The following is a 19,142-nucleotide window of genomic DNA, read 5'->3' on the forward strand; positions in this document are numbered from 1 at the left end:
AAAATGCCTGCAGGGGAACTTCAGTTTTCAGCACAGAGGAGCTGTCAATCATCCCTTGCAAGTGGGACCATAAACATGTTAACATTTTAAATCATCTGTCAATCATTAACTTTAGTAGTCTTGTTAAGTGTTCCTGCCATGCAATGGCAAAACACATTTTGTAATCCGCCATACTTAGGCTAAGTAAGTAAGTAATTAAGTAAATTTGCCACAAATTTCAGCACGTAATAACTGCCGCCCGATTTACGCCACCCCCGCAATATATACATCAAAACTTGCAGCTCGGCCGGGAATGGGATCTTCCTATTGGCTGAGCTTTAAACAGCTATAACTCCAGTTTGCTGCATTGTACTGTCTCGGAATTTGGTGGGTGTACTTACATGGCCAATAGGAATGATCTGTAATTGCTCAAGCCCCGCCCCCTCTACCTTCCTATTGGCTGGGCTTTAAACAGCCTTATAACTCCACTTCCCAACACGTTACTGGTCTCAATCCCCTTTGGGTGGTCCCACAGTCCCAACGGCTAACCGCTAATGCTAAAGCTAAAAATGCTAATGCTAATGTTAAAAATGCTAATGCTAACACAACCGCTATACAAGGTTGCACACACTTAGCAAGATGCAGGCACACTTAAAATTTCTTAGACATTTTCTTTTCTAGTTTCAAACTGTAATCTCTCTCTCTCTCTCTCTCTCTCTCTCTCTCTATCTCTCTCTCTGTGTGTGTGTGTGTGTGTGTGTGTGTGTGTGTGTGTGTGTGTGTGTGTGTGTGTGTGTGGACTTTGTTCCTACTTGTTTGTTCCTGCTTTGCTTTATCACGCACGGAGGCGCCGCACCGCTGTATGCTAATGTTGTTCATGTTGTTTTTATAACAACTTAATAACCACACCCGTCGTAACTGCCGCCGTTAATGTAGTTATGTGCACGATGATTTCGTGGGATCTATGTTGCTGGGCGGATGCTACCTTGAAGTAGGGTCTAACTCTGAAATGATGGCTGTCTCGGAGGACTTTATATCTGATCCCAGTATCTCTGTCAGAGCAACTATGACTGTGTGTGGAGCAGAACACCAAGTGCCACTGACTAATGCCCGAGGTCGCCTCCTATGGGCACAACAGCAGAGGCACGGCAGCACTGGACTGAGCTGAGACTGCAGGGGAAGACTGCATGTCTCCCTGCTGCGGACCATTCTGTATCTCACTCTGTGTTCAAAAATGTTGCCATAGACGAATGCATTGTTGTCTTTACCCTGAAAGCGAGGTTGCAGGTTTTACCAACTAAACTGAATCTCTCCATCTGGTTTCCAGGCAATCATGCTCCTTACTGTATACATCATGGTCATGAACAAATAGCTGAAACCATGTCTAGGGTTGCCAACTCCCAGAGTTTCAAATACGGGACAACTCCTAATGAAACTTGCGGCGCCAGTAAATCGGGTATTTTCGGTTATACAGTTGGCTAAAACGGGTATTTTCCTGTATTAAAGTTATACCATGTAACTTTTTTTATAAAACAAATCTTAAAATTGTCCTAGCTGTTAAATCGCTAAAGTTTTAGAACACCCACTCCGTTATTTTCAGCTTCTAAAGCCTTCTCTTTATATGTTTTTTATGAGCCGTGAGGGGGGTAGAATTTCGCGGAAAAATTACGTCATCTGCATCATCTGTATACGTTGTGTATACGTTGGCCAATCACATCGCGGATCATACACACACCGGCCAATCACAGCGTATCTGTCGTATCTTCAGGAAGTAGCTTCCCTCAGCTAGTGTTTACCATGGTGAAATATTCTTAACCTCTTAATCCCCAAATCCTGGCCAGAAAATTACGTTCTACCCCTCCACGGATTCGTATCGTCGCGGTGGTTTGCGGCGCCGCTCCGGTGGCCCACGGCGGTGGTCCGCGACGACTCCGGGCGAAAAACGGCCGAACAATGCAATACCGCTACTGACCACTAGTTTAGCAACTTACACAGTATAGTTTAAATCATATTTTTCCTTTCACAATATTAATTCGGGTGTCTTTGGGCCACCTAACCTATTACCTTAAAATCATGTAGTGTAGTCCTATATTGTATTTCTCTCAATTTTCAAAAACATATAGCCTAGGTCTACCTGGTTCTTATGTGCCCACTCTCTGGTTACCCAACACTAGTTTAATCATATTGGCATACAGTAATAACCATTAGGTTTTAAAAAACAAAATCAACGCATGCTTATGTTATTTCACATACCAGCCTGTCTGGGGTCGCTTTAGTTGGCAGACAAGACTACTGTAGTGTTTCCAGGAATACCATCCCATGGCTTATTTTCTGCTTGCTTGCCTGCTTTTTCACCTTGTTGTTACCTATCATGGATTCATGTCTAATCTGTTTGTACACAATCTTCTGTCACACGTTTTTTTTTAAGACATTAAACAATGTTCTGAGCTGAGCACTGTCGTATGCTCGCTCGCACGCACTCGTATCGTCTCTCGCAGGCAACTTGTGGACGGTTGGCAACCCATATCTTAAATGGTTGCCATGTATACAGGGGACTCTACATATGGAGGCATGACAGAATAGTGGATTTGATATCAAAAGATATCTCTTCCATCTTTGGGTCCTCCATCATGCTTTATAAGCATTCTACTGTGAAGCCGAGCATGTTTAGCCTGTGTAATATTGATTATGTGTTCTCTAACATTTCAGCTAACACCCCTGATGTCATTGTTGTTAATGAAACCCACAGGGAGGTGTTTATTCTCGAGGTCAGCTGTACCTTTGATTACAGCTTAGAGGAAGCCTTCTTAACCAAAGTGTTAAAATATCATCAGCTAGAGCAGACCATCTCACAGCTAGGCTACAGATGTAAACTTTTGGTTTTTATCTTTGGGAGCCTGGGGCACGTACACAAGTTGGTTGTGAGGGGCCTTCAAATGGCCGGCCTCTCCAAAAGGAGGGCCTAACAGTTAGCAAGGTACTGCTCTGTATCAGCTATTATAGGAAGCCGCTCGATTTGGAGGAGGCTGACTGTTTTCCTATTTATCGAACTGCACTGATATTGTTTATGTCCTTTGTACATTCGTGTACTTCTGCTTATGTGGGCGTAAATAAACATTTCAAATGTATGTGTGTGGACTTTGTTCCTACTTGTTTGTTCCTACTTTGCTTTATCACGCAGTGGACAGGTGTGTCAGGTTGAATTATTATAACAGAAGTGACAGATTGTTCAGGCTCCATTTTGACTCGACTGCTGGAAATAGAAGGACCTTCTTCATGTCCGGTGAGAGTTCGATACATTTATGCATTTATGATACATTCATGTAGCAATGTTTAGTGTTTGTTATGGAGGGAAGTCGACAAGTTCTCATGTTGTGAAATGAGATTATTATTATTATTTTTTTTTTTTTTTTTTAACGAATTTGAAATAGTGAAAACAGCCGATCTACAAGTTCACATTGCAATGATAAGTCTTCCATATAGTGTGTTCAATAGTGTTAACCCTTGATGGACCTCCATCAAGCCTTGAATTCATATAGATTGTCTCATTCCTGAAAGAATCCTGAATGAAATAATTTGAAAAATGAAGAGAATATTTGATTAATTGACAAAACAAAAACTATATAAGCCTACTAGTAAGTCACCTATAAGGGCACTTTTTCTAACCTATAGACTATACATGGGGATTCTGTTAGTGTGGTTCCCCTTTTTCACAGTGATGTCAGAACGTGACAGTCAATCAACAATAAAAGATCAAAGCAAGCGTTACCCAGACAGACAGACAAATACGGCCAAGGTGTGACCGTCCTCATACTAAACTGTGACCTACGGTCGCAATGAAGAAGGAGAAGTTATTGTTAGGGTAGTCTTTTTTTATGACCCAAAAGCAGAACTCAAGAACCAGAAATGTCAAGTTGAACTTCTTTAATTCAAACGTTTGCCCCAAACTCAAAGTAATGTAGTACAAAAATCAAAAGTCAAGTTTGGACTGGCGTGGCTGTATTAGGCTGGTCTGGCGGACAGACAGCAGGCATGGAGGAGTTGTGGCAATCTGAGTGAGAGAGACAGCAGGAATTAGTGATGTGCAAAAAACAATCAGAACAAACTGAGGAGCAGAGGCACAGTGATGTTTACCGGTCGGCAACTGAACAAACTGGCAAAGGCTGGAGTGGAGAGCCAGGATTTTATCCTCTCTGCTTGATGAGAGGAACCACCCCAGATGATCAGCCAGCCAACAGGAGGAAGAGTTGGGAATTGAGAAGAACGCCCAGGCAGAACCTCACACACCCACATCCAGCCAGACCAGATCCTATAGAGAAAAAACAGACTAAAACAAAATGAAAAACAGTCAGCCCATAACAGTTATGACCTGTAAGGGTCCATTTGGTTTCATTTGTACACTCTCAGAGTTACAGACCTGGCTGTAAGGGTGTCAGTATTTTAGTGAGAGTAGATGTACTTTGTACCATACTAGAGGTTCGCGGGCCTTCGGGCCGCTCACATCTAGAGTCCACGCCCGCTTTTTTTTTTTTTAAATTAAAAAAAAAAAGTAAACATTTTTTTCTTTTTTTTTTTAATTTTGAAAAAAAAAAAAATGAAAAAAAAAAAAAAAGTTTTTTGAATAAAAAAAAGTTTTGGCCTAATTGTGTTATTATTGTTACTATAATAGGCCTGCCAATGTTTTATTTTCATTATTTCAATGTTTTCATTTTAGCAACACACACACACACACACACACACACACACACACACACACACACACACACACACACACACACACACACACAGACACACACACACACACACACACACAGACAGACAGACAGACAGACAGACAGACAGACAGACAGACAGTATCTTGCTGTGAACTCTAGAGGTGAGTGGCCCGAACTCTAGAGGTGAGTGGTCCGAAGGGCCGCGAACTTCTTGTAAGATACAGGCTCTCGGCTAGCTAGCTACAGGCTACATTCACACCTTTCAACAAATAAAACAATGAAATAGCGATTTGCATATAAAAAAGGAAGCTTTTGCAATTCTGTTGCATTCTTGAAAGTAAAGTCCTTCTGCATGGACCGTCTGGACTGGAGGCAGGAAAGCATGGTGACACGATGTTTTTTTTTTTTCTTTTTTTCTTTGAGACGACATTGACACAGGATTATGGAATATATCCTTACATTGCAAAGGTAGGCTAATCAGCACCATCTGTATACTGTTGGCTGCCACTAAAGTAATTCTACTCCGTGAGGCTGTGTCCTCTCTCTCTCTCTGTCAGCACTGCTTTTACACCGCAAACGGTGACCTATAGAATCTGGTGACAATGCGAAAATTGCGGCGTGCGTGATTTGTTTATACTGTTTTTAGGTGATTCACACAGACAGAGGAAATATACACTCTCTTTCTCTCTCTCTCGTTTCTCTCTCTCGTATTGGGTGCCCCCCCAAAAGGCAACTAAATTAAATAGGTCCTTTTGTGCTGTTAGCTGCATTAAGGCGGAAGGTTTATTCTATAGGCTGGCACCACAATGCTTTTTTTTTCCTGTGTCTTGCTAGTCGCTCTCTCTCTCTCTCTCTCTCTCTCTCTCTCTCTCTCTCTCTCTCTCCCTCTCTCACACAAGCACACCTCCCTCTGTTGTAATTCGATACACTGCTCCGCTCAGCTCCACTTCCCCTGTTGCCTCCTCTCTCTCGTGCTTAGCGAATGAGCGGACGGCATAGGGTTGTGGGCGTTATTCCGTGAGTTCCAGCGACATACATCTGATCTACATCTGATCTACCTATGAGTTGAGGTGGATGTGAAAGGGCGTGAATGGGCTTGGAAGTGGGATGCGGCTCTTAAAGGATTGTAGAATAGGATGATTTAATCAGAAGATTCAGTTGATGAGGAGAGTCAGGGGTTAAAGTTCACAGACACTTAGATTACGGTGGGAGAGGAGATACTAAAGATGTGTAAAGATGATTTATTGTATTAACTTGATCCCTGACAGGTTTAATAAAGACCTAGAGATGATCTATTTCATTGACTGCAACCCTGACAGGTTTAATAAAGACCAAATGTAATCAAATGGAAATAAAAATCAATAATAAATACACTCATTCATAAAACATTTTATTTGTTTGAATAGTTTTTACATGATCAACAGGGATGTGGTGTAAACATAATAAATAAAGGGTTGCCTAACAACCAACTAGCCAATCAGGGCGTAATCAAACGTTACGTAATCCGTTACGTTACTCCGCTACCCAATGAGAAAAGTAACTTAACAAACTACTTTTTTCCGCTACCGACCATTAAAACCCACCCGCGAGGAAGTTTGGTAAACATAAAAAAGAGTGCAGCCTACCAGAGGGTTGTCAGCTCTGCGTGGCTGCCTGCAGCTTCAACGTCAACGTGGATAATGTAATGGCGTTGATATATCCTTTCACCAGTAAATCCAAAAACAGTGTGAATCCTTCCACAGCCTTACTACTGCTTCTCTCAAGCCCTGCCATGCCCTGCCATGTCGAAACAAGACGCGCACAAGTTCTAATGTCGCCACCGGGTGTTACACCAAATTTCGTAACCTGTCGTAAACTGTAACCACAGACTGCAACACATTTCTGGTCGGTCACCCTTTTCTGTGTAAAAATGTGGGCCATGCATGCATGCATGCCTCCTCACTCAGCTACAGTAGGCTCCTCTGACAGAGATCCAGCTCATTCATTCAGGAAACAGCTCAAATGTGTCAGATGGATTATTTTTCCTTTGTGGCAACAGAAAGAACAGGGAATTATAGGTTTAAATGTAGATTATTAACGCTGTTATTTTTCTGAAAATGTAACTGGTAACGATCCTACTAAATTACAGAAGTAACTCGTTAAGTTACTCCGTTACAGCAAAACCTAACAGCGCTACGTAACGTTGTTAGTTATAGCGCCGTTACACCCAACACTGTTCAATCCCAGTGTCCTTATCCACCAAAATAACCAATCTACGACACAATTTGTTGTGAGCTTGTAGATCTGCCATTATAATGGTGAGAGATTTGGTGTAGGTGGAAAAAGAACACACCAAGTACAGGGCAACTCAGGTCTGTTGTTTTAAGTTTACAGGGTCTAAAGTGGTTAAATTGCAGAGATGAATTCCAAATATTATCAGTATTCTGTGGCACCCCTGGACTTCTGTCACGGCACCCCCTTTGAGAAACCCTGTGTTAGAGCGCTATAGAGACACTGCTGGATAAAGGCATTTGGGATCAAATACAGTAACTTGGGATCAGGCTTTAAGCAACAAGCCAAGACAACATTAATGCGCAGTGGCAGTATAGTCTTTGTCTACTGTGCATAGATAGATAGCTGCAACTAGGGTTGCCACCCGTTCCGTATAATACGGAATCGTTCCGTATTGGACAATTAAAAGATGCGTTCCGTATTGAACCAATACGGAACGCGGTTTGTTCCGTATTTAACCAAATGCCCCATAAAGGTCTGTCACACAAACCTCAACACAGAATTTAACAATAATGAATGAAATAAAACACAGGAAAAGACAGCAAAAGGAGGGAGAGGCACGAAGGACCGCCTGTGAGGCGGCTCGCAGTCGCTGAGGCTGTGGTGCGCTCTACGCTCTGCCTATAGTGGGGTTCCGTGTACATGTAATTTTTGGTTTTCATTTTAAATTTGTGTTTAAGTTTATTTTTCACTTCCAATTTGTAGATTATGATCTATAGAACAATTTTGGTTCGAGTGTCAGGACAGTAGATTGTAGACAGTAGACACTTTATAAAATAGGCTATGCTCAGGTTTAGGCTAGTGAAGCCTATTCAGCCTAAATAGTAAAAATGTTCAATGTTCATAAAATAGGCTATGCTCAGGTTTAGGCTAGTGAAGCCTATTCAGCCTAAAGTAAAAATGTTCAATGTTCATTGCTAATAAAGCACTTTAAACTAGGCTATGCTCAGGTTCAGGCTAGTGAAGCCTATTCAGCCTAAAGTAAAAAATGTTTAATCTTCGTTGCTAATAAAGCACTTTAAACTTTAAGTATATGACTTAATGGTTTCTTGACTATCTTCTCTTTACTGACCACCAAGTGACCCAATACAAGAGCCAGGTTCAAATCATTCATACATTGCTTTATTTCATACAAAATTAACTTATTCATATTTTAGAAACAATTGGCCACTTCAAACTGCAAAACAATATAGGTTATACCATGTTGTGTGTTATAGTTATAACTATTCTATGCATTTCATGGGTTTGGGACTGCATATTTTCGCCGGCCGGCGGCTGTGCCACGCGCACGGAACGCACGCACCGCGTACCCGGAAGAGGTGTTCCTTATTTCAATTTCTGAAAGGTGGCAACCCTAGCTGCAACCCACATTAACCTCATGGTGACACTACAGCAGCCGGCTTCACATTGTGGCCTACAACTCATAGGCCGTACAATCAAATTATTTTTCCCCTGGCCCGGACGACTAGGGTAGTGGTCTGGGCACCTAAGCTACTGATAAGATGAGATGATATCTACTCTATTCATCCCTGAAGCAGCCTGACTGCGTGTCGTGACTTTCCAATCCTGATCCTGACGACCTTTGCTGCGTGTCTCTCCTCATCTCTCTCTCCCCATGTCCTGTCAGACTACTGTTACTAAACAATAAAGGCTTAAAAAGCACCAACAAAATAAATCTTAAAAAGAAACCATATGGATTCTTTAGATCATGACAACAACATATTTTTGATACTACTCCTACTAATTGTATCCAAAACTCACACAAAACGGTAAATATTATTTATGTATTATTGTCTTGAGTCATACGATCAAAATGTATCCGTCAGATTTATCCAATTCCATTCCAATTGTCTTTGACTACCTTCCAAATGTTGTATGTCCTGGGTTATGCAACCCAGTCAGGCGGGGATCTGCACTCACTGGAGCACTCTTTTCTAGTTGACTTATCTGCTTACAGGGAAGGTGTGTGTTTGTGGGAGGAGATGTCAATCACCAGACAACATTCTGAACATAGCGCGCGCACACACACACACACACACACACACACACACACACACACACACACACACACACACACACACACACACACACACACACACACACACACACACACACACACACAAGCCTACATTTGTGACCTACTTAGGACATTTGTGACCTACTTAGGACATTACATAGACTTCCATTCATTTTTATGGCCTTACCCTAACCTCTATCCCTAAACCTAACCCCTAACCCTAACCCTAACCCTAACCCTAACCCTAATCCTTATTAGGACTTACTATTGGTCCTCACATTGTCTATTTTTTCCCAATTCTACTATACTTGTCCTCACATGGTAATAAAACGGTCGCACACACACTAAACAAACACCACCACGCACGCCCCATTCTGTGTGTCATGCCATTCCTGCCTGAATGCACACACCATGCCTGTCAGTGCTCAAAACCAATCACAATCTCTTCTCTACTGATGTTGTATTTATTGACAGGTCCTGTGTCCAATCATTTGAGAGCTTCAGGGAGGAATACGTCAGTCAGACATCTCATTACTCCGACTATGTGGCTACACGTGCTAGTTTCTACATACCTGCGCTGCCTGACACACTTCTAAGTACACAAGAACCTGCAGGTAAGACTTGGTGCGCCTGGAATGGAAAATATGGAATAAACATTGACATTCAAGCTGGGTTGTGTATCTTTTACGTTATGATTCTTTTTATAATCAATTTGTTAAAATAACTTTAATCAAACTGTTTTATTGTCACATTCTATAGTTCTGTCCAATAAATATTGAGATATTTAGAAAATAATTATACATCTCTAGCAGGTTGTATGTACAGTATGTGTGATAAATAGCTTACCAGTTTTAATTATTCATCCATGTTGACGTAGGGCAGGCTATCCACATTCATACTGTATGTATCATATTCACGTTGCTTTGTATTGCATGCCAGCTGACCGTGTTGACCGTGAGAACTTTAAACAAATCAGACCTTTCTTGACAGTTAAGCCGGCAGCAGACTAGCCGACAATCGGGCATTTTAATTACCCTCCCGACAATCGGGCTGCCTCCGACTGAAACGGGCCCGACTATCGGGCATAAATGTCTTCTAGCGTGAGGGCTCACGAATTCAATCTGAGCACCGCCGAGTGGCTCGGAGGGCGATCGGGACCAGCCCGACTCTTTTCAAACATGTTTGATATTTTTCTGGGATCCCTCGTCTGGAACAGCAGCGGGTGACCAAGAGAAAGACAGCTGCTGATCGACAGATCTCTCTCTCTCTTTTTCTCTCTCTTCATCTCTCCCTCCCTCCCTCTCTCTCTCACTCACACACATGTACAGGCGCGCGCACGCAGCCACGCACACACTTTTCATACCGTCCACATCCATCCGCCCAGGTTGTATCATAATTGCTTGCGATGGGAATTAAAACTCAATACAGGTTTGTTTTATATCAGCAGAAATAGTCACTACCAGCATGGGAACAGCGCACGGGTGACTGACTGACTCGCTATACCGGTATGTTGCTCTTGCAAGTACACGCCCACTGCCTGATCTACAAACCCTACAACGTAGCGTGGAGGGACACAGTTTGATCTTGGAAATCTACTGTTCCGTGCGCCACACAGTCATACGACTAATCATAAATCAGGCACCATGAGAAGCAGACAGCACGCAGACCAGTTTAGCAGCGGAGAGAGAGGGTAAGTCAGAGAGGGGAACAGAGGCATGGATGGAAACGTGTCAAAGTGAACTCATCGTCAAAATGGGACACAAATTCCTTATTGAAGCGTTTTTTTCCTCCATTGCGCGAAGCGATGCGATGGTGTGTTGTGTGGATAATACGTTAATGTGTTTGTGTGTGCGTGTGCGTGCGTGTGTTGCAAGGCGAAGCTCTCAGAACAGCCCCGTGACATTTTGTATTCATTATATTATGTATTATTGCATTGTTCAGGCCCGACTCAATCTGAATAGAATCCTGTAGCGTGCGGAGCGCCCGACTGTTCAAAACGGCAAGTGTGAGCCCGTTTAGATTATCTGGTCAGAGAATCAGAAAAAATGATCCTGTAGTGTTTCATTCTACCCGATTCAGTCGGGCTAGATTATCTGTTAGTGTATGGCCAGCCTTAGTGCTGCTAAATCCTATCTCCAATGCATGATTTTATCACACATTGCTGTTTCACAAACTGGTCTTGCACAGGTACAACGACTCTCAAACCCATTGAACAGCTATAAGAGTTAGTTAGGTAAAGTTAGCCAAACTAAATCAAAATCAATATCTTTCTTCACAAATGTGTTCATAAAGGTGTCAACTATCACCTCTGAACTTTCTCAATCACAACTCCCTTGGGGAACTTTGTGGGAACCAATAAAAGTTGGGGGTATCGGGATACCTGGGCCTGGGATTAAAGGGGATAAAATGAAGAAAATGCCAATATGAGAATATGGGGTGGGTAATTAGGGTATTTTTGGGCTGCTGAATCCATTCCAACCATTAGTTTTCAGTTTAAATGACTCCTTGGCCATAAAATAGGCCTAATTGGCTAAGGCTTAGCCAATCATGTCATTCGAGTTCACCTGTGTCCTGTTAGTCCCTATGCTTTAAACCCTTTTGAGTGTTCCTTGTCAGATTGTATCATGTTATCCTGTGTATCATGATGTGCGCTTACCCGCCTGATCTTGAATAGTTTTCATGAATTCAAACCCTACTCCAACCATTTTTTTAATTGACAATATTATGTCTTGTGGACACAAAAAGGTAGTTTGTTGTGGCCTATTTTATGGCCAAGGAGTCATTTTTACTGATAACTAATGGTTTGAATGGATTCAGCAGCCCCAAAATACCCTAATTATACACCTCATACGCTCATATTGGCCATTTTTTATCTCCCCCCTTTAATCCCAGGCCCACGGGATACCCCCAACTTTGATTGGCTCCCACAAAGTTCCCCAAGGGAGTTGTGATTCAGAAAGTTCAGAGGTGATAGTTGACACCTTTATGAACACATTTGTGAAGAAAGATATTGATTTTGATTTAGTTCCCAGATTGGTTTAACTTTCGGCTAACTTTACCTAACTAAGTGCGCTTAAGGTATTCGATAGGAAACCCCACTCATATCACCATTGTAATATTCTTCAGAGGTACCGTTTCTTGAGTTTCGCTAATTTTAAGGTATTTAAACAGGTCAGTATCATATATAAGACCCTAAATGGTTTATGCCCACCTCCCCTAAAGGAATTCATAAAAAGGAAGCCTGATAGAGGACTCAATACTAGGGCAATCTCTAGAGGGGACTGTGAAGTACCGTACCGGGTAACCGCTTTTGGAAAAAACACCCTTTCAGTTCAGGGCTGTTCAATCTGGAATGACCTACCTCTAACAATACGAGACTGTTTGTCATTTCCATCCTTCAAGTACAATCTAAAAAAATGGTTAGTTGACAATCAAACCTGTGACCATGTATTGTCTTAATAGTACAGCTCATGTATGTATATTTTTAACTATCCTTTTTCTAATGTAGGGTACTGTTGGTAATATGTCTTGTTTTTGTTTTTGTTGTTTTCTTGGTTAGAGGAGAAATAGTATTTGCATTTATGTTTTTAAACGCCCTCTCCTAATGTAGGGTTACTGTTTGTTGGTATGTGTTGTTTTGTCTTCATGTGGGGACTACGGACGAAATTTAGCATTCTTGCTAATTTCGGTGTATTTACATTGCTTTTATGTAGTGTTCATTAATATGCATTGTCCCGTCTAAATAAACAAATAAAATAAAGTAAAGTAAAGGAAAGGTCTGCTGTGATGCTATAGTGATCGCTTGTTGTTGGAAAAGACTAAAACAGTCTTACTAGTAGATTACATAGAGAAAGAAGACATTATTCACTGTGACAGACACATGAATTGGGAACTAACCGGCGGTTTTGGCCAGCAGCCACCGCAGCTGTCTTGAGTGACAGTGATGTGTTCAAACACGCCGCACGCTGTCCTGAGTGTTTGAACATAGGCTATCGCTAAGGCGACGCAACACAATTACCAGTGAGACTCCCTAAATTCTGAGATAAGCGACCGTCAGGTTGCATACACAAACTTTAGAAGGCAATGGTAGCCAATCAGGAGGGAATATGGGAAATGGGACAGATCCATGTTGACTTTAGAGATACTATGTACAGCTTTGCATGATTTTAGGGCAAAATCTGTAGGAGCAATGTCCAAAAATGTGTTTTAAAAAAATTGGCCAGATGGTGGCGCTATTTGGAACAGATGCATTTTCATGACATGACTGTAGAGATACTGTGTACCACTTTGCGTAATTTTAGGGCCAAATCTGTAGGAGCAGTGTCCAAAAATGTGTTTTGCAAGAATCGGCCTCATGGTGGCGCTAGAAGAGGGCCATGTGATAAATGAGGGGTGGAGGTTGTGGTTTGGCAGCCAAGGAGTGTGCGTGCAAAGTTTGGCATGGATCGGGGGGATCAAACTACAATACAATCAAATTCTTTTCCCCTGGCCCGGACGACTAGGGTAGTGGTCTGGTCACCTAAGCTACTGATAAGTGAGATGATATCTACTCTATTCATCCCTGAAGCAGCCTGACTGCGTGTCGTGACTTTCCAATCCTGATCATGACGACCTTTGCTGCGTGTCTCTCCTCATCTCTCTCTCCCCATGTCCTGTCAGACTACTGTTACTATCCAATAAAGGCTTAAAAAACACAGGTGAAAAACACCAACAAAATAAATCTTAAAAAGAAAAGAAACATACCATATGGATTCTTTAGATCATGACAACAACATATTTTTTGATACTACTCCTACTAATTGTATCCAAAACTCACACAAAACGGTAAATATTATTTATGTATTATTGTCTTGAGTCATATACGATCAAAATGTATCCGTCAGATTTATCCAATTCCATTCCAATTGTCTTTGACTACCTTCCAAATGTTGTAAGTCCTGGGTTATGCAACCCAGTCAGGCGGGGATCTGCGCTCACTGGATCACTCTTTTCTAGTTGACTTATCTGCTTACAGGGAAGGTGTGTGTTTGTGGGAGGAGATGTCAATCACCAGACAACATTCTGAACATAGCGCGCACACACACACACGCACGCACGCGCGCGCGCACGCACGCACGCACGCACGCACGCACGCACGCACGCACACACACACACACACACACACACACACACACACACACACACACACACACAAGCCTACATTTGTGACCTACTTACGACATTTGTGACCTACTTAGGACATTACATAGACTTCCATTCATTTTTATGCAAGTCCTGTGGCCTTACCCTAACCTCTATCCCTAAACCTAACCCTAATCCTTATTAGGACCTACTATTGGTCCTCACATTGTCTATTTTTTCCAATTCTACTATACTTGTGAGGACATCTGGTCCTCACATGGTAATAAAACGGTCGCACACACACCAAACAAACACCACCACGCACGCCCCATTCTGTGTGTCATGCCATTCCTGCCTGAATGCACACACCATGCCTGTCAGTGCTCTAAACCAATCACAATCTCTTCTCTACTGATGTTGTATTTATTGACAGGTCCTGTGTCCAATCATTTGAGAGCTTCAGGGAGGAATACGTCAGTCAGACATCTCATTACTCCGACTATGTGGCTACACGTGTGGTTAGTTTCTACATACCTGCGCTGCCTGACACACTTCTAAGTACACAAGAACCTGCAGGTAAGACTTGGTGCGCCTGGAATGGAAAATATGGAATAAACATTGACATTCAAGCTGGGTTGTGTATCTTTTACGTTATGATTCTTTTTATAATCAATTTGTTAAAATAACTTTAATTAAACTGTTTTATTGTCACATTTTATAGTTCTGTCCAATACATATTGAGATATTTAGAAAATAATTATACATCTCTAGCAGGTTGTATGTACAGTATGTGTGATAAATAGCTTTCCAGTTTTAATTATTCATGCATGTTGACGTAGGCTATCCACATTCATACTGTATGTATCATATTCACGTTGCTTTGTATTGCATGCCAGCTGACTGTGTTGAGGTTCAACCTTCAGAACTTTAAACAAATCAGACCTTTCTTGACAGTTAGTGCTGCTAAATCCTATCTCCAATGCATGATCTTATCACACATTGCTGTTTCACAAACTGGTCTTGCACAGGTATAACGACTCTCAAACCCATTGAACAGCTATATAAGAGTGCGCTTAAGGTATTCGATAGGAAACCCCACTCATATCACCATTGTAATATTCTTCAGAGGTACCGTTTCTTGAGTTTCGCTAATTTAAGTATTTAAACAGGTCAGTATCATATATAAGACCCTAAATGGTTTATGCCCGCCTCCCCTAAAGGAATTCATAAAAAGGAAGCCTGATAGAGGACTCAATACTAGGGCAATAGAGATATGAGTAGGGCAAAAGTCTGATGTGTGACGTGTGACAGACAGACAGACAGCCGGTGGAGGTTTTGATAGTAACTGCGACCTGACGGTCGCAATTATATTTATACTTATATACTTATACTATATTACATTAACACCAGGTCGGCTGCCACTCTTAGTTCTTTTAGATTGCAATTATAGTCTGGGCATTTCGGTCAGTATGTTGATGGAATCGTGCACTTTATGAAAGAAGCATGAAATTTGGCACACAGTTGCCATATGGAAAATGTTTGGCTGTATCGCAGATTTGTCTTGGGAAACTTGTGGGAGCCAAACCCGTAGTTTGACCCTTCATATGCATATTTACAGTATTATTTTACTGTATAGTAAAGTCTATGAGAACCCAACTGATTGGAAGTTTCCCAAGACAAATCTGCAATGGCCCTATAGCCAAACATTTTCCATATGGCATGTTCTAACTGTGTGCCAAATTCCATGCTTCTTTCATGAAGTGCACGATTTGTGAATGAAACGCTCGGACTATATATATATTTTTTTTTTAATTCACTCAAATTGATAATTCACTCAAATTGATTTAGCTATAGTTATTCTATTTAGTGACTCATAGGAATAGACTGCGTGACGACTAGGAATAGTCTGGTGACCACCGGAGAGAAGGGTGACAGCCAGAATGTAGACGGCACCCGGGAGCAGGTTGGGCGCCCCAGCCTCTGTCTTCTGTGAGGAAGAAGCCCAACAAACCCACAAACATTCACACATTCGCTCAAGAATCCCCCACTCCTGTCTGGGGCTGGGGTCTGGTGCAACGTGTTACGCACAGGTCCTGGACTTGGTGAGAGCAGGAGTGGACCTGGTGAGACGTAGGAGGGGCCCAGACAGGAGTCAATCCACAGAGCCTGGTCCTTCCATGCGCCAGATTTCCTCTCCCAGTCTCGGCAGAGTAGTTCTGGAGCGGTGGAGTGAATGGTCCTGTCTTTCCCTAATGGGACTGATCGTGGGTAGCTACTGGGACGTAAGTCGGGACTTGATCAACCAGCAGCAGGCTATCTGTCTGTCTTTCTGCTGCTTAAACATGAGTAGGCCTACATTGAGTGATTGAGCAGCTGCAGCATCATTCATAATTCATTACTGTTAAAACTTGCTACGATGTAAAGTTTGTCTGAGTGCTTTGAAGGAGAAATCAAATCCAATAAAGGCGACTGGATGTGAATCACTCGTTACCTCGGCTCGTTACCTCGGCTCGAGTAGGCGCCTGCTGCATCAGTGTGATCCGCTCATCTGAAGAATAATCCATTTTGAGGTGAGAACATGGAGAAAGTAGTCTCAATCATAAGTTGGCTGCGAATGCCATAAATAATTGTAACAGAGAGATGAACAGGTCGCTTCACCAGACGAGTCCAGCAGTCCAGCTGCTGCGGTGCGCTGCGCTGTTAATTGGTATTTGACCTACTTAGTGTTACGTCTCTCACTCACTGGTGATGTAATAAATTATTTTGGATGCATGTTAATGTCAATAAATAAATAAATAAATTCATAAATTAATTTTCGGATATCCGAATATTCGGTTTCAAAATTGTCGTGTACACGTCAGTGAAATTAGTCGCTAGGGACATCCCTAAATGCTAAGAAGAGCATGGTCCTGATCTGTAGAACTATGTAAAGTTTCCTGCCTTTTATCTGTCTGTTCAAACTATGTGTGTGTCGAAAATACAAAATATCTTGGGCACATTATTACAGACACCCTAGGCCTAGGATGACGAGGATATGTTTAGACAGAGGAGAAGGCTCTGTGTACAAGCAAATATGTTGGTTCGTAAATTTCACCACTGTACTACTGATGTTAAAGCTATACTGTGTAAGTTGCTCAACTTGTGGTCAGTAGCTCTATAGCAAACCTCGGTCGCGTCTGCGTCTTTCGGCCGTTTTTCGCCGCGGACCGGTTCTCACACCCCCGCGTCTGCCTCCACCTCGCCGAGATCTATCTTTAGAGGGGTCCCTGGTTCCTGTGCCTTCAGGCATTCCGGAGAAACGGACTCCTTCAACCATGCTTCACCGTTCACCCGAGTATAAAGACACACGGGAGACTACAAATATGGCCGCCCTAGCGACCCCACTTCAAGATGCGCTGTGATTGGCCGGCAGAGTATAACCCTCGCTGTGATTGGCCGTTAGTGTATGATGACGTCATTTTGCCGCGAAATTCTCCCCCCCTCACGGCTCATAGAAAACATATAAAGAGAAGGCTTTTGAAGCTAAAATTAACAGAGTGGGGGTTCTAAAACTTTAGCGATTTAACAGTTAGGACCATTTTAAGATTTGTTTTATAAAAAAAGTTACATGGTATAACTTTAAGGTAAACCTGTTTAGAACTTACTGCACCCCTCTCTATACTATAATGAACTATAAGAAAGAGAGCTTACGGAAGCTGCAAGTAGCCTATAATGACTGTCTTCGATTTCTGTTAAAGGGGGCTTTTCATCTAAAGGGTTACTGTCACTTTAAGAATCATCTTAAAAAACAAGTTAATATTTTTATGATATCATTGTGGGGATGCGCAATTATAAGCCAATCATATTAATTGTCTGTATAGCCTGACTGTATGACTACTTACCGTACTGGTCAGCTGTTGTTGGGCAGATTACACTGAGACAGTTTCAGACTGTTTCAGGATGCACACGGGAGAGAGACCACATGACCTACTGTATCATACCATTATAATTTTCGGGGCTGACAGCGGACCTTTAAAGAAACCCAGGAGCACTAGAGCCAGTGAGCTCATCTATACTTAAATGTACTGTTTATTTGTATTATTATTATTATGTGATGTATTGTATTTACCCTGTATCTCCACATATGGGCATAGAGTGAGTGGTTCCCATGACATCACAACATACACTCCCTTTTATGCCCATACATGGAGATACCTGTCTGAACCAGCCACACCACTGTGATGTCACCTGTTTATCCCCATATATGGAGATCCCTGCCTATTAATTTATCAATGATCCCTGCCAATAGAGACACACAGCTCCTACAAATTCACACCCCCTATTGTGACAGCGGCCCCACTTCGGGTAAGGGACAACAGTGTAATGCAGCTGTCAATGCAATCCTAATGAGAGGCATCGTAAAATACAGTTATTTCACTGGTTGAATACGGAGGTTGTAGGGATTGTATTTGTGTTCTAATAATGTGTCTCATTTGCGTAATTTTCCTTTTTAATGTGATATGACTGCCATCGCAATATATACAACCCACAACATACTATAGGGAGAACAGGGTAAGATTAACCATTTTTAGCTGATGTTGCCCTGGAAGTAGTGGCGTTTCCATAAAGCCACTTTTTGCGCATTAACGGCTTATTCGCAAAATCTTTTTATGGAAACACTTCAAAATGCGAATAAACTTTCATTATCCGCAAAAAAAATGATCCGCTTGGAGGCGGAGGATTTGAGGCTTTATCGAATAAACGAAATGCGCATTTTTCCCTTCCTCATCACACGCCGAAATCGGCCACCTTCCAGAGAACGCTTGAAACTTGCAGGATGAGCACTGTGCAGTGACCCAACCGCGGTTTTCTCGTTTTCCCGGTGAACCTGAGCGCAACGGTGTTGATGGAGAGGTTATATAGCTTTATGTATTGAGAGGAACTCTTGCCAATTTCGTAAGAGACTCGTCGCCAATTGTAAGATATTTAAAAGTTATTTGGGGCCATGATGATTGATAACATCTTCTTCCCACTAGCCTACTAGACAGCGACCGAGTCAC

The 19,142-nt window shown here is 42.1% G+C and overlaps 1 protein-coding gene across 1 annotated transcript in view; it reads right to left on the minus strand.

Annotated features, from left to right (window-relative positions):
• LOC308297460 (trypsin-like) overlaps positions 1 to 16,634 on the minus strand; it is a gene marked incomplete at both ends in the record, with an annotated part of 52,451 nt that extends 35,817 nt beyond the window's left edge. Inside the window, one exon of the mRNA XM_080740866.1 lies at positions 16,595 to 16,634. Within this exon, the coding sequence (XP_080596992.1) occupies positions 16,595 to 16,634 (40 nt within the window). The remainder of the gene's footprint in view (positions 1 to 16,594) is intronic.
• Between the last annotated feature and the right edge of the window lie 2,508 nt (positions 16,635 to 19,142).

This window comes from Nannobrachium achirus, assembly GCF_963921795.1.
Source record: "Nannobrachium achirus genome assembly, chromosome: 13".
Lineage (NCBI taxonomy): Eukaryota > Metazoa > Chordata > Actinopteri > Myctophiformes > Myctophidae > Nannobrachium > Nannobrachium achirus.